Source organism: Tympanuchus pallidicinctus, unplaced genomic scaffold (genome assembly GCF_026119805.1).
Source record: "Tympanuchus pallidicinctus isolate F22 unplaced genomic scaffold, pur_lepc_1.0 scaffold15, whole genome shotgun sequence".
NCBI lineage: Eukaryota > Metazoa > Chordata > Aves > Galliformes > Phasianidae > Tympanuchus > Tympanuchus pallidicinctus.
In genome coordinates this window covers 33,787,494-33,800,847 of record NW_026294669.1, presented here as the reverse complement: position 1 = coordinate 33,800,847, position 13,354 = coordinate 33,787,494, and the positions used below count along the sequence as shown (strand labels likewise).

Below are 13,354 nucleotides of genomic sequence, written 5' to 3'. Positions count from 1 at the left end.
GCAGCATATTCTGGGAGATGCTAAGGACCGCTGTGCATGCTGCTTGCAAAGCAGGGTGTTTGGAGATGCTGCAGATGCAAGCAGATGGCCATGCTGGCCTATGCACAAGAGGACAGAGCTGATACTGCTTTCAGACAAACAAAAAGGCATTATCAGCATAAATTGTGGCATTCGGGATTTTTTGCTTGTCCAGCGAGTTTGCTGTCCCTCAATCCAGTCCCTTGGCTTGAGGTGAGGCTCCTGTTTGCTCAGGAGCTTGTGTGGAAGGGGGGAGGTTTGAGTTTACACCGTTTCCCCTTGGTCTGATGTCCAGGATGGTGCCCATGGCTGTCCTGGCTGTGTGCTGTTGTGTATTGATATAGATGTGACAGAAGCATCCTGGTTTTGGGGTGGCCGCACCAAGAAAATAAATCATCCGCCTCCCAAAATGTTTAGTTTTGCTTTATAGAGCTTAACAAATTAACAGGGGTGATTTCTCTTTGGTGATATTTACAAGATATTCAAATGCCTTGTGCTCTGCTCACATTCCTTTATTTATTCGATAGGAGTGATGTCTGACTGGAGTTTTTCTGGTGTTACAGACAGATGCAGAAAGGTCGCAGGAAGAGCTGTATCTCTCAGATTTGTTCAGGGGGTGGAAGGTTGCGACCATCCTTTGCTTCAGGCTTCACTGATAACTAAGCAAGCAGTTCACCTAACTAAGCAAGAAGTTCACCTTGAGCCAAGGCCACAGTAGCATCATACCGGAAATCACGGGAAGAGGTAAATACTACAATTATAGATACTAAATTAAGGTTATTTCTAAACTGTACCAGGCCTACATCCAGGAGAGGAAATTCAGACTTAATTAGCAATGTGCTGTGCTGTGTGAGATGCAAAAGGAGAGTGAAGTTGAATAGACACACAGAAGGGATGGTGTTCCTGATTTTGCTGTTGTCAGGGCAATACCTTAGATTCCCTTCTTTTGAGACCACAGGGAGTAATAGCAATGCTTTCCAGCTTGGCTGTGAGTCCCTGTTTAAGCTTATTCTCTATTGTTACTTTTTTTCATGGCCAAGAGGAATGTAGAGAAAACAGGTTAATTTGGCTGTGTGTTAATTTGTTAGGGTAGGAGGCCAACCTAGGTTTCTCCAGCTATCCCTGCAGCTGGTGGGGGGCTGGCAGCAGAGTGGGCTTTACCTAGCAGTGAACCAGGAAAGACCCAATCCAGAATATAGGTACCAAAGCACAAGTCTCTGCAGCCCTGCCTCGATAAGAAAGGTGTCATCCACGATGAGTGCTACAGCAGTGGCCTCAGCAAACATGCCTCATGGCCACGAGGTCTCTTTGATAAAAGCACGTTACTGTGTGCATTGCTACTTAGACAAAAAGTCTTCAACTTGGAAATTATTTATCATGCTATACTGGTTTCATAAACAAGCTTGCTTCCCTGCTTTTATCTGTATGCCTCTGCATGCTCTGTTCACGTACAAACAACCTCTTGCCTCTTTTATGTACTTTCTGTACTACCTGCATGCAGAAATGCTGTCTTAGCACAGTCGTGTTTAGGAAGGTGGAAAGCAGATGCATGCATCTATAGCCAAACAGTTTTATTTACTGGCAGTTATTTAAATAGGAAATAGGGAGGTTGTTGTAGAAATGCTGTCATGGCCTGAAGCAGTGATTGAGCACCTGGTGGGAAGACAGGGTCAGCCCAGGGGAGCTCAGGTGCATGCAGTGCATCTCAGTGACGAGAAGGGATGGAGACAGGATCCACTCTTTCCCAGACCTTATTTAAAGGCTGGCAATGGAAGTAATGGAATTGTGCTGGAGATCCCTGTGTGTCTGAGGCCTTCTGATGGTAAGTAGTTTCTTTCCTTTGTTTCTGTGTCCAGGGTTCTTGTGTTTGGGCAAACCCTCACTTAGTAGCTTAAGACCTTGTTACTCTGCTGTGGTTGCTCCACTTTCTATTGCATTACAGAAGTGTAAGTCAGAAATGTGTTACATCCAAAGCGGCTTTCCTACCATCTGCCTTGTTCTGGTGCTTGGCATCTTCCTTCAGGATGCTTTTTGCCATGTGCTGGACCTCAGTTTCTCTAGGCGCCTTATAGTCAAAGAGTATGAGTTTTGCAAGTATTTGTATATATCCCTACAGTCAATGTTATGAGACTACACATCACAACATTGAGAACTCATAAAAGTGATTGCTCAAGCAGGCTTCAAATGCCTTGTCTCAAATATAATACAACAAGGATGGGGATGGAATGCTTAATACAGATTGTTTTTCAGTGGTTAGCACTGTATTTTTGTGCTGCTGTTTATCTACCTTTTTGCTTTAAGAGCTTGCAAGAACTGTAGGGTGAAGTCTTTTTGGGGTATGCCAGGAGAAAAAGAGCTGCTAAGCTCTTTAACCGAGATCAAAAGCTGCCTCATGCTGTCCAGGCCATTTGCCACTAGTTACCAAACCTGTGAGCTGACTTGGGCAGCTTAGCTAATGAATGGACTAGCTGGGAGTAACTGGAGAGATTCAAGAGCTCTCATTTAGTGTTGCTTTTTCAACCCTTGCACTGGCACAGGCTGCCTGCAGAAGCTGTTGCTGCCCCATCCATGGCAGTATGCAGGGCCAGGCTGGATGGGGCCCTGGGCAGTCCAGTCTGGTGGGTAGCAACCAGCCCTCAGCAGGGGCTGGAACTGAATGGGTTTGAAGATCTCTTTCAAGCTGTGCTGCCAGTCTGTGAATCCTGAGCACCTTTTCTTTCCCTGTACTCTCATTTAAATCACCTCCCTGGGGCTGGCATGCTGTTTATTGGCTGTCTGTAAATCCATCATCGCAGTCACATAAAGATGCAGAGATGATGCTAAGATTCAGAGACACCAGAGAGCTTCACGTGCACAATGGGTTTTAAAGGTTATGTTTCCATTTCAAGCACCAACATTAGTTGTTGGATTTTCCCAAAGCTTTGCTATTACTTTCTAATGCTTTTTCTGCAAAAGAAACAATTTCCTTGTAATAGAACAAATTTTGCAGATTTCAGCCTGAGTTATTCTCATGACACCCTGGATTATGAATGAGACCCAAAGGTGCATAAACCAAGCAACAATTTATTTTCTCAATGTTCCCATTCCTTTCCTCGCTGTAGTTTCTTCCTATCCAAGCGTAGAAAGAATAATAATAATAAAAAAGTAAGAAATAGTTTCTTCTGTTGGCAAATTGTTGTGTATTCTATTGTCTGGAACTCCCATGCGGTGAGACAACGAATCCCGGAGCGTAAGACCCCGTGTCAGTGAGTGAGGAAGCAGCCTGTGATGTGTAAGCAAAGGGGCAAGGCAGCGTTTCTCGGAGGTGAGTCGTCTATTGCAGGGCTGCTACACGGCTGTGCAGGGAGCGGGTTCCCACTAGGGTGCGCTAGGGCAGTTGAAATGGGGATGGTGTCCTTCTGGAATGAGGATGGAAGCAGTGAAGATGCCTGTAAGAGCAAAGGTGCCATTTACTGAAGGTAGAGGATGTGATTCGTTTCCCCGTCTTTTGGCTACAGCTTTTCACCTGTGAAGCCAGCACTCAGTGTAGCTGCCCGAGTGCTCTGAGGTTTGGGCTGGAAGAGGCCTTGTGGAAGACCCAAGCCCATGCAGTGACAGCAGGGAGAAGATGTGTTCACGAGCCTTTTATTTAACTTGTTTCTTCTCCTAGTCCCCTTTTAGCTTATTGCTTTGAATAACAGAGGAGGGGGAAATCTGTAGAGCCCTGTGCATGGCAGCAAGGATAGGAGTCCATCTCAAGGACTCATTCATGCCTCTTGTTGTCCTTCGTGCCTTTCAGAGCTGCCCTTAGGATACTTAGCAAGCGTCACAGAAGAGTTTTCTTCCTCAGCCCATATTTGAACTCAGGTCTCTCAGATACCAGCCCTCCTCTGCTAAGCTAGATTGCTCCACGTTTACTTAATGAGCCTGCTGGAGTGTGATTCCTTTCATGGTCTACAACCCAATACATAAACAGGACAGTGAATGAATGTTGGTTTAGGATTCAGTCGGCATGCTAATTCCATGTGGTTCCTGAGATATTGGGGATTTGCTCAGACAAGATGTGGGAAATGGTGAAATGCTCCCTGGGTGAGGTGAGAGCCTGGAGGCAGAGGTGACAGTTCTGTCCACCAGGCATCATCTGTTGTAGAGTGAGGGGGATCTGCAGCAAAAAGCAAAACAGGTAGTCACAGAGGAGTTCTTAGTACACAGTACAAATAGTGTCAGGGCTGATAATGAAGTGTCAGGAAGCATATGGAAATCAGTGAAGCTTGGTTTGAGAGCCTGCAACAGATTAAGAAGAAACAAATGCATTTTATATAGTAATTCAGCCCCGGTCATCTTTGGTTCACCAAGTCCCTGAAATACTTATCTAGGGAAGAGAGAGACTGAAGACAGTGAGGAAAAAGCTGGGTGGAAGACTAGCTTAGACTAGTTAGTGTTGAAGGGCTTAGGCATTGGTCAACAAACCCCATCGTTCAGTTCCACCACAACATCCTGCTCGTCTTTCTGTCAAATGCCAAGGAATGGCTTACAGGGAAAGGCCAACTCTGTGAACCTGCATTCATTTGCAGCTCACCGTGGGACCCGGGAAACCCTGTCAGATTATAACAGGGTCATGGGAGACCTGACAGCAAATGCAGACAGAGCTGCAATTTGCAGCGTGCTTGAGAAAATGGCAGCTGGTCAGAGGCAGCAGGAGGCGCCCCTGGAAAGGCAGCCATAGGAGGATGCTGATATGTGTTACACTTGTGGCTAACTGTGATCTGGACCCCAGAGAGCTGGGGTATAAAGTAAGAAGGAGTCTTGCCAAAATGTCCTGTGATGTCACAATAGGAATGTGGCTAAACAGGATGGAAAAAGGCAGTTGTACATGGGACATGTCCAGCATCATATAGCAGTCAGTGCCACAGCTGGTGAGACCGTAGAGCTGTCCCTAATTGGCAGATGTTTTTATTGTAATAGATGTTCTTTTTTTTTTGCTGATTTCACACATAATTGAAAGCAGGAGAATGGACAGAAAATGAAGCTTTTTTCATAAATCACTTTTATTTTTTTAACCTCCCAGGAAACTGGACCAGGTCAATGCATTTAGGCTTGAGAAACATGGATAACATCTTACTGAAGGCGGGGAAAAAAGAGAAAAATGAATGTTGTTGCTTTTCTTTAGTGCTCAAAACTCAGTGGCTTTTGATTCCTCAGGAGTGTCTTGTGCTTTCTGAAATGCTTCTATCCTGTATGCCCTGCACTCATAATCAGCTGTGGCTCTGTCTTTTGCTTCTGACCTTCCTTGCTCTGAGTCTCCAGTCACAACAGGACATTCTGGCTTTTCAGAACTGTCTCTCTGAAGTGCTACAGCAAGGAATGACCAGAGGAGGAAGTTTATTTCTCCTGAAAACATCACTGTCTTTGTTCACCTAAATCAAAGCCAAGCTGTTCATTTAAAAACAAAAAACAAAAACAAAAACAAACAATCCCCAAGCATTTCAAAGTGATCAAGAGGCCTTAAAATTAACATTTCGTTGGTTGTAGAATAAAGAACAGAATTTTCAAGATCATATTTTTGAGGGGAAAATAGGATTTAGTCATGCAGGTAATTACTCTGGAACTGCAGAGCTGTGATGTTCACAGTTCCTAGCAGTGTGCAAGCTGTGTCCTGCCTTGCTTGTTGATTTCTGCAGCTCAGGTGCACAGAAGAATCCTGCATCCGACCCCTCTGGGGAGAGAACAGGTTTAGTGTTGGCTCTGCAGACGTGCTTGTCTCCTCTACGTTCTGTGCAGTTCAGATGTTGTAACTGTGACTGTGCCCATGTCTGCTTTGTGCTTCTTTCTCTGCAGTCACTGTGGCCATCAGTTATGCTTTGACTGGGAGGAGAGTTGGCCTGGGGAAGCATTTATAATGTTTGTTTTAAAGGTTGTCGTCTTTTTCAAAGTGAATTCATCTTTGCTGTTTTATAGGACAGGCAAATTCCAGTGGCAAGCAGGAGCAAGAGTGAATATCCAGCTCTCAGGAAGCAGGCATTACCACCAAGTTTTATTGTGACATGGATCAGTTGGCAGGAAGTGTATCTGTCAGCCCTCAATCACATTTGGAGGGCAGAACAGTCATTTGGCAGAGCTCAGGTTAGTCATCACCTGGTTCCCACTGCGCTGTGGCTCTGGGCAGTGGGAGGGAACCATTGGCTTTATTGCTGGTTGGGAGATGTAGGTCTCTGGGATCCACCACTGCACCATAGGAGCAGGCAGTCACATGGTGCCAGAGAGACAAGGCTCTTTTCCTGCTTGAAATTAACAGGTGCATGGGAATAAAGCATTTGGCCCTGTGTGAGCTCAGTGGTAAAAACAGCCTGGGATGCTGGCTAAGACAGCAAGACCAGAGGGAAGGAACAGTTAGACTGACATAATGGAGATTCCTGCAAAACACTCCTATGGACTTCTGACTGTATTCTTCAGTTTACCTAACTAATGTTTTCTTCAGCACCGCTTTTAATTAATGATAATATCATTAATCACATAATTATGGGCTCATCCCATCCTTATGAGACTTGGGTAACTAATAAGGACTGGTAACACTTCAGTTTATTCTGCTGTGTTTCGCTGACTAAATTAAAGTAGTTGAGACGAAGCAAGCATGCTGGGAGCCAGAACCTCCAAAACATAAAATTTTGCTGACAATATGCAACATCTAGCTATTTCTGGAGAGCTGAAGAATAGGGTTATTTTATTTACACTTGTTTTTATGTACATTGCTTTCCACTGTCAGAATCTGGAGGATCTGTTTGGATCTCAAAGTTAACTCACTTTGAGCCCACAAGCACACACCAGTGTTAGGACAAACACAGTGGGCAAGGTTGATTTCTTGGAGTCAGAGGCTGTTTTATCACAATAGGTCAGGTAAATGTCCTTTAAATAGAACACAGGGAGTTCTTCCTGAAGAGATTAACTCCTGCAAGGGGCTGAAATCTTGCTGTTGGACTGCTTCAAATCCTGTTGATGAACACATAGCAGTGACCACGTTACATTAAGAATATGTGTGACTGACTGAATCATGTGAAATGGCTTCTACTTCTAGTGGATTTGTGTTTGAGGCTTGGATCTAATGCTAAAGGTTGGAGAAAGGCATGATGTGGAAAATTAATCGGCCTTTCTGTTCACTTCTGACATTTCTCTGCCAAAATCCACCTTCACTGTTTAAATTGCTCCTAATTTCAAAGGTTATCAGCATCATACCCTCTGGAAAGAGGACAGATCTTTTCTTTAGAGACACTTTAAGCCAAGGAGATCCTTTTCTAAGCATCTTGGCTGTGGAGAAGACCCTGCACAGTGAACTTCGTGGGGTTCTTTGTTCCTGAAGGAGCAAGGATAAAAGATGGCTGTAGGAAGTCCAGCATTTGAAGTCCAATCTCCAGCTCTGTCACAGATCCTCACTGACAATGGGAGCAGGTTGTACTCCAGAACAACAGAAATAACCTGTGGCTATAGCAGAGAGTAGATTTAGCCTTTCCAGTTTAATCCATAAAGAAGTTTCCACATTACTCACAAATACACCTTGCTTTCTGGAATCACTTTTGTTGCATGTCACGAAGCTCTTGATCTGTGTTCTGAGCACTAGATCGATTCCCTCCAGTCCTTTCCCATCTTTGGATTTTGCCTTTTCACTGCTGTCAGTATTTACGGTCTCCTCCTCCCAAAACCTCATTGTTAGCTGGTTTGCAGCCAGCTTTCACTGATTGCAGATCTTGCAATAATTACTGCTTTGGGTATTTTTTTTTTGAGGATATGATGAGACTGTTGGTGTTGTTTTGTTGGTTTTTTTTCTTCCAGAAAATGAAGCTTTAGTTTTTGTTACTGAAGAAAACTGAAAGTTGCCTGAAGGATGAAAACTGGAAGGCAAACATCTAGAATATATAGAGTGCTTTTATAAACTCATCAGTTTTCAAGCTAGTTTCAGTCTAACTGGAAGGTTTTGAGTGCTTGGTTTAAGCAGCACAGCATAAAAAATATCAATTTCAGGCACATCTTGCATCCACAACCCTTTCATCATTGGCCCCGTGGAAGCACTTCTGTTTCTCCTATGAGTCTCCATGTAATATTATCCTGGCTAGTTTACTATCCCAGTTTGTGCTGTGTCATGTGCTGCACCAGTTTTGTGTTCATGTTGCTATTTTATTTTTCTTTACTTCCACATTGGAGCTGCAATATTGAAGCCCTGTGGTCTTGCTCCACTGTTCTCCCCTGATTTTTCAGTTGTGCTTAGATCAGCATTTACTCATCTCTGCTGCCCTTGTCTTTTCCCCTTGTTTTCTTCCCTATAACATGATCAAATTTTGTTTGCACAGGATTTTTATGGACTTTTGCATTCACTAGCTATGGGCCAACCTGTCTGTTGAAATTCCCCCTCCCTCCCTGCCCCCCCCATCAATCGTGCACTTTGACATCTCCTGCTAACTGCCATCCCTTAGCATCTATTTCTATCACTGCCCTCCGTTTTCCAGGAAGAACTGATTAGGCAATAAATTCTGGGCTATCCATCATCATATGCCTATAAGATGCTTGTCAGCCTATGAGGCACAGATCACTCTTAATTGATTGAAGTGAGCCACGGCTAAAATCGCTGAAGGCCTGACTTCCATTGACGTCTCCCTGTGATCCTGTCTGATGTGACAGAAGTAAGGCAGAGCCATTGTAAGTGCAGTGTGGTGCAGTGCAGCATGGCTGATGGAAGACCTGCAGAATTCAGGTCGTGTCAGCCAGCTTTTGTTTGATTTCAGGTTTTATTTCCATTTATTTACAGTATTACCCATTATGTGTGGAGTGTTTGCTAAACAATGAAGAATAATGTCCCTGTCCCACGTAGCTGACAGCGAAAGGGCTGACAAAGGGAAGGAATGCAATAAAAGTGGTAACTTATGTCTGAATCATGCTTCCCAGCCAGCTGTGCTGATTAAAAAAAAAAAAAAAAAGCTGGTTTTATGGGGAGGCTGGGAAGCAGCAACAATAAGTACCTTTGTGAGGGAGAAAAATATGAAATATTTGCACCAGTGATTTGATTAAAGATGACTTGTTGCTGACAGCACAGGGAAGGGAGTCCTGGAGGGGCATTTAGATTCATTGGACACAGACCTGTGTAGGGGGAGATAATCCTAATGGAGATGCTTGTATTTGAGAAAATACTGAGACAGCAGCAGCAGGACTTTGGGCACAGAACAATCTGATGAGCAGGCAAATGGCAGATGCTGAATGTGAGATGTGAACTGCTAAGGTAGGGGTTATGGGCCAGGGACAGGTAATGAAGCAGGGGAAGAAGTGGTTGCAGGTATTTTTCTGGCTAATAAGCAAGTAGTCCCATATTCATGTGATGCAGAGGATTCAGAGGAAGGTCCCAAAGGTGTTCCAGGACCATGCAGATGTGGCACCAATGGACATGGTCATCTGACATGGTAGGGGTGGATTGATGGTTGAACTAGATGGTCTTAGTGGCCTTTTCCAGCCTTGATTCCATGATTCATCCACTCAGTGTGACTTTGAGTTTGGCTTTGTTCCACTAAGATGCAATGACAGAGTCCTACTAATTCCATGGGATCCTTAGAAATCAAAGAAAACTTGCTGTGGCGATCAGCAAATTCAATAAAAGCATCAATTTCCCCAGCTAGACGATTGAAGAGCATAAATGAGGGGTAGCTGATTTCTGTCTCTGAGTTAATGTCACAAATTATCATTGGTTTAAGTGAGAGGAAACTATACTCCAAAGAAAAGGGTCTTCCCTACTAAAACATCCTCCACCCTATGTGTGTTGGTCTCCAGTACATCTGGGTAATGAAACTGCTTTTTCTACCCTACGAAGACAGGCTGAGGGAGCTGGGCTTGTTCAGCCTGGAGAAAAGAAGGCTGTGGGGTGACCTCATTGCAGCCTGCAGTACCTAAAGGGAGCCTACAAACAGGAGGGAAACCAACTCTTTGAAAGGGCAGATAACTGCAGGACGAGGGGAAACGGTTCGAAGTTGAGGGAGGGGAAGATTTAGGTTGGATATCAGGGGGAAGTTCTTGACAGAGAGAGTGGTGAGGTGCTGGAACACAGAGGTTGTGGCTGCCCCGTCCCTGGAGGTGTTCAAGGCCAGGTTGGATGGGGCCCTGGGCAGCCTGGGTTGGTATTAAATGAGGAGGTTGGTGGCCCTGCATGTGGTGGGGGAGGGGGGTTGGAGATTCGTGATCCTTGAAGTCCCTTCCAACCCGGGCCATTCTTTGATTCACAGACAACTGGTTCACTACTGGCTGTCAATAGCCACAATCCCATTTTGCCAAGAGCCCAGAGCATATCTTAGTGTACCAGCACCTAATTTGCAGACTGGCTGGTGTGTATAGGTTGCCTGTGGAGGCGGGTGCCATGGGTGTGCTCCAATGATGGAACAGAGGCAGAGTTGCATCTGCGCTCCTTGCTAGGGATGGTAACCTTTATGCAAAGGCAGGGCAGGCTGTGACATTTAAACAGCTACAGTTGCTTGCGTCAGTACAATCAGTTGCAGGGCACTGACCTGGGGAACGTCTCATTTTTGCATTGATCCATTGGCTTTGACGTAGAGCAGGCTCACCTCAATAACAGATGTGACATCCTGACACACGGTGACCTGCCGGAGGTGCCAGCTCCTCTCATCACCTTGCAATAGTGATTCACTGCTTTTGTGCTTGATGAGTTCTATTTTGTTTTTGTTTTTGTTTTTTTTTTCCTGATAGCCCCCATCTGCAGTAGAAATGTTCTGAGAGGTATCAGCAGGCACGATGTTCTTTCTACTGTTCATCACAGGGACAGGACTTTGCAACAGGGGTGATATGTGCTGGGGAGATGAACCGTTTTCAGGCAGCTGAGCTTTAGCAGAACAGGATGCTCAGTTCCAAAGGGAGAGGGATGTTTTCATCAGTCCCAAGGATGAAAGCAAAGTTGCTTTACGATGTAATCTGATAGAAAGTGGCTGTTAGGGAAAAAAAAAAGATGTCTTTAAAAGTCAGGTGTGGATTTGCATTCTGAACTGACAGTTGCACAAGCTGGTAAATCATGCATAATGAATACCTTATTAGCTTAATTTTGTCTGTTTGGGGTCGCTGTGAACAGCCCATTAGAAAATAGCAGGTTTCTCCAAGGATGCCAAATAGTTGGTTATTATATCTGCGAATAACACTGAACCTGTAACTTGTTTGAGAGCAGCTTATTGTGCTATTCAGAGGTCAAAATCAGAGCACTGGCTGGATAGATAGCTGCTTAGTATGCTTTTCTCCCTTGAACATGGCAGCGTAACTTCTAGAATCAAGTTTCTTGTGTGCAAAGGGCAGAGGGATGACCACAGGCTCAGTTTCACTACCCCAAACCAGCCCAAAACTGTGATACATCTGCATTACGGGATCTTTCTGATGCCAGTGTCTGTAGACTTTACATTTTTCAGCCTCTTACCTATTCTTTTCAATCATTAGGGCTACATAGAGATCTTTAGTTTTAAGAGAAGATGGTATTCCCAATTATGCCCCAGGAATGCGAGAGGGAAAATCAAATACCTGAGAGCACCAAACCACAAATGTTCCTTTGTAATAAAGCACAGGATTAGCACCCAGTAAACTGTCAGAGCTCCTGCTGGAAGTGCAGCAAAATGTGAAGCAGCAAAATGTGAAGCAGCAAAAAGACTTGTTTAAAAATTCAGATTGGTATTTATGGGCTTAGAACTTTTTCCCCAGAAGGAACATAGCTGCAGTCTTGTAAGTGCAGGTAGCTGTCACAGAAGCTTTCTGTTTCATGGCTAGAAGTACCAGAGGCAACAGTGGTGTTTTCAAGACAGCTTTGATGCAGGATGTTCAAAAGCATGATTTCTATTCTGCTCCAAAACCTGGCCCCCCAGAACCTCCCTTGACCTCTTCCAGGTATGAAACAGTTCTATGTAGGCTTTAATGCTCTTCTTAAGATTTTCCCCTGTTCTCCCCACGTGCTTGTTGCCAAAGAGGTGGCTGAAATGTTACCAGCAGCGCTTTGTACTGCAGATGGATTCTGATTATTCATAAGATGGGCAGTGAGAATGGGGCTATTTCATGTCTTGTCAAAGCAGCGCAAGTAGGATGCTGCTTTTATGAGACTTGCTGCTGCCTTCTCTCAGTCATCTCTTTCATGTGCCTGAGCAGGACGGAGGTGACACTCTGCTTCATAAAGAGCCACAGCAGTGTGTGAGACAACTCAGGAAGCAGTTTACAAACAGCAAAGAGAAAGATCAGAGAATGGCAATATTTTAAGCTGAATTTCTACTACTTTCCAAGTGAGGATTCCAGCATGAGTACATTAAATTCTCATATTACTCAACAGTCAGGGCTATTTAGCAATAAAGACCTCTGGCACTGAAAGAGACTCAAAACAAATCTTTCCAGCCAGCAATAAAATGCAAGGAGTGTCATGTTGAAGATCACTGGGTCGCGTAGCTTGTTAAGGCAAGAGGCTGGAGGCTTATTTGTGCAATTGCTGCAAGTGATCTTGTCTTATGACACACTCACTGCAATAGATAACTGCCTTGGAGTTTAAAAAAAAAATTAAATACAGTCCCATGAATACAGTTCTGTAGCCACAGTAAATTAAATTGTGCACATACACACAGGGAGAGCATTAGGGCTTTTTGAAACTCGATCCAGGCTGCATTTGGAATTGGTTTTATAGCTCTTGATTGTTCTCTCTGGAAAAAAAAATCACTGCAAGCGATGCTTGTTGTGTGGCCTGGAAAATGAGGAAAAAAGGCTCAAAGCCAATGTGTGCAGCAGCATCTTGTCTGAGAGTCCCCAGCTTCCAGTCCAGGGCAAAGGAAGAAAGCAGCCTGGGCTTTCCACCTTTTCTTATGTAAAATGAAGGTGCCTGACTGCACAGCTTTCCAGAGGCTTGAATAATGAAGTAGCTCTAACTAAAGATTATATTAAAGTTTGATTTCTGCAGTCCTTTGCACTGCGTCCACAGCATGCAAAGCCCCTGCTCCCCACCAAGGGGAGGCCCAGTCCTGCAAGCACAAAAAAAAGCCAGCTGAGTACCAAGTGCAGCCGAAGGCCCCAGAGTTCCTAATTTTCTACAGGGCCTTTTCTGAGGTGGTCAAAGCATCTTAGCCACTTGCACCAGTTCTTATGCTGAAAGTGACATTGGAATGCAGGACTGAGTGAGTGTCAGTAAATTCTACTTGTACAGAAACACAGCATTTTACATTAACAGAGCCCCAGGGCTCTGTTATGACCCAGCCTTGCTCAAAATGATGTGTTCTTTGTCAACCTTTGTGCCCAAAGCAATATCAAAATAGTAATGAAGCACAGAATTGCTTACAGTATATTCCATGGCTAGCTTTTTTTCTAA

The 13,354-nt window shown here is 44.4% G+C and overlaps 1 protein-coding gene across 1 annotated transcript in view; it reads left to right on the top strand.

Moving 5' to 3' along the window:
- Nucleotides 1–314: 314 nt before the first annotated feature.
- Nucleotides 315–13,354, top strand: part of ABCA12 (ATP binding cassette subfamily A member 12) — a 103,320-nt gene continuing 90,280 nt past the window's right edge. Inside the window, exons 1-3 of the mRNA XM_052675057.1 lie at nt 315–350; nt 582–641; nt 727–762. Of these exons, the coding sequence (XP_052531017.1) occupies nt 315–350; nt 582–641; nt 727–762 (132 nt within the window). The remainder of the gene's footprint in view (nt 351–581; nt 642–726; nt 763–13,354) is intronic.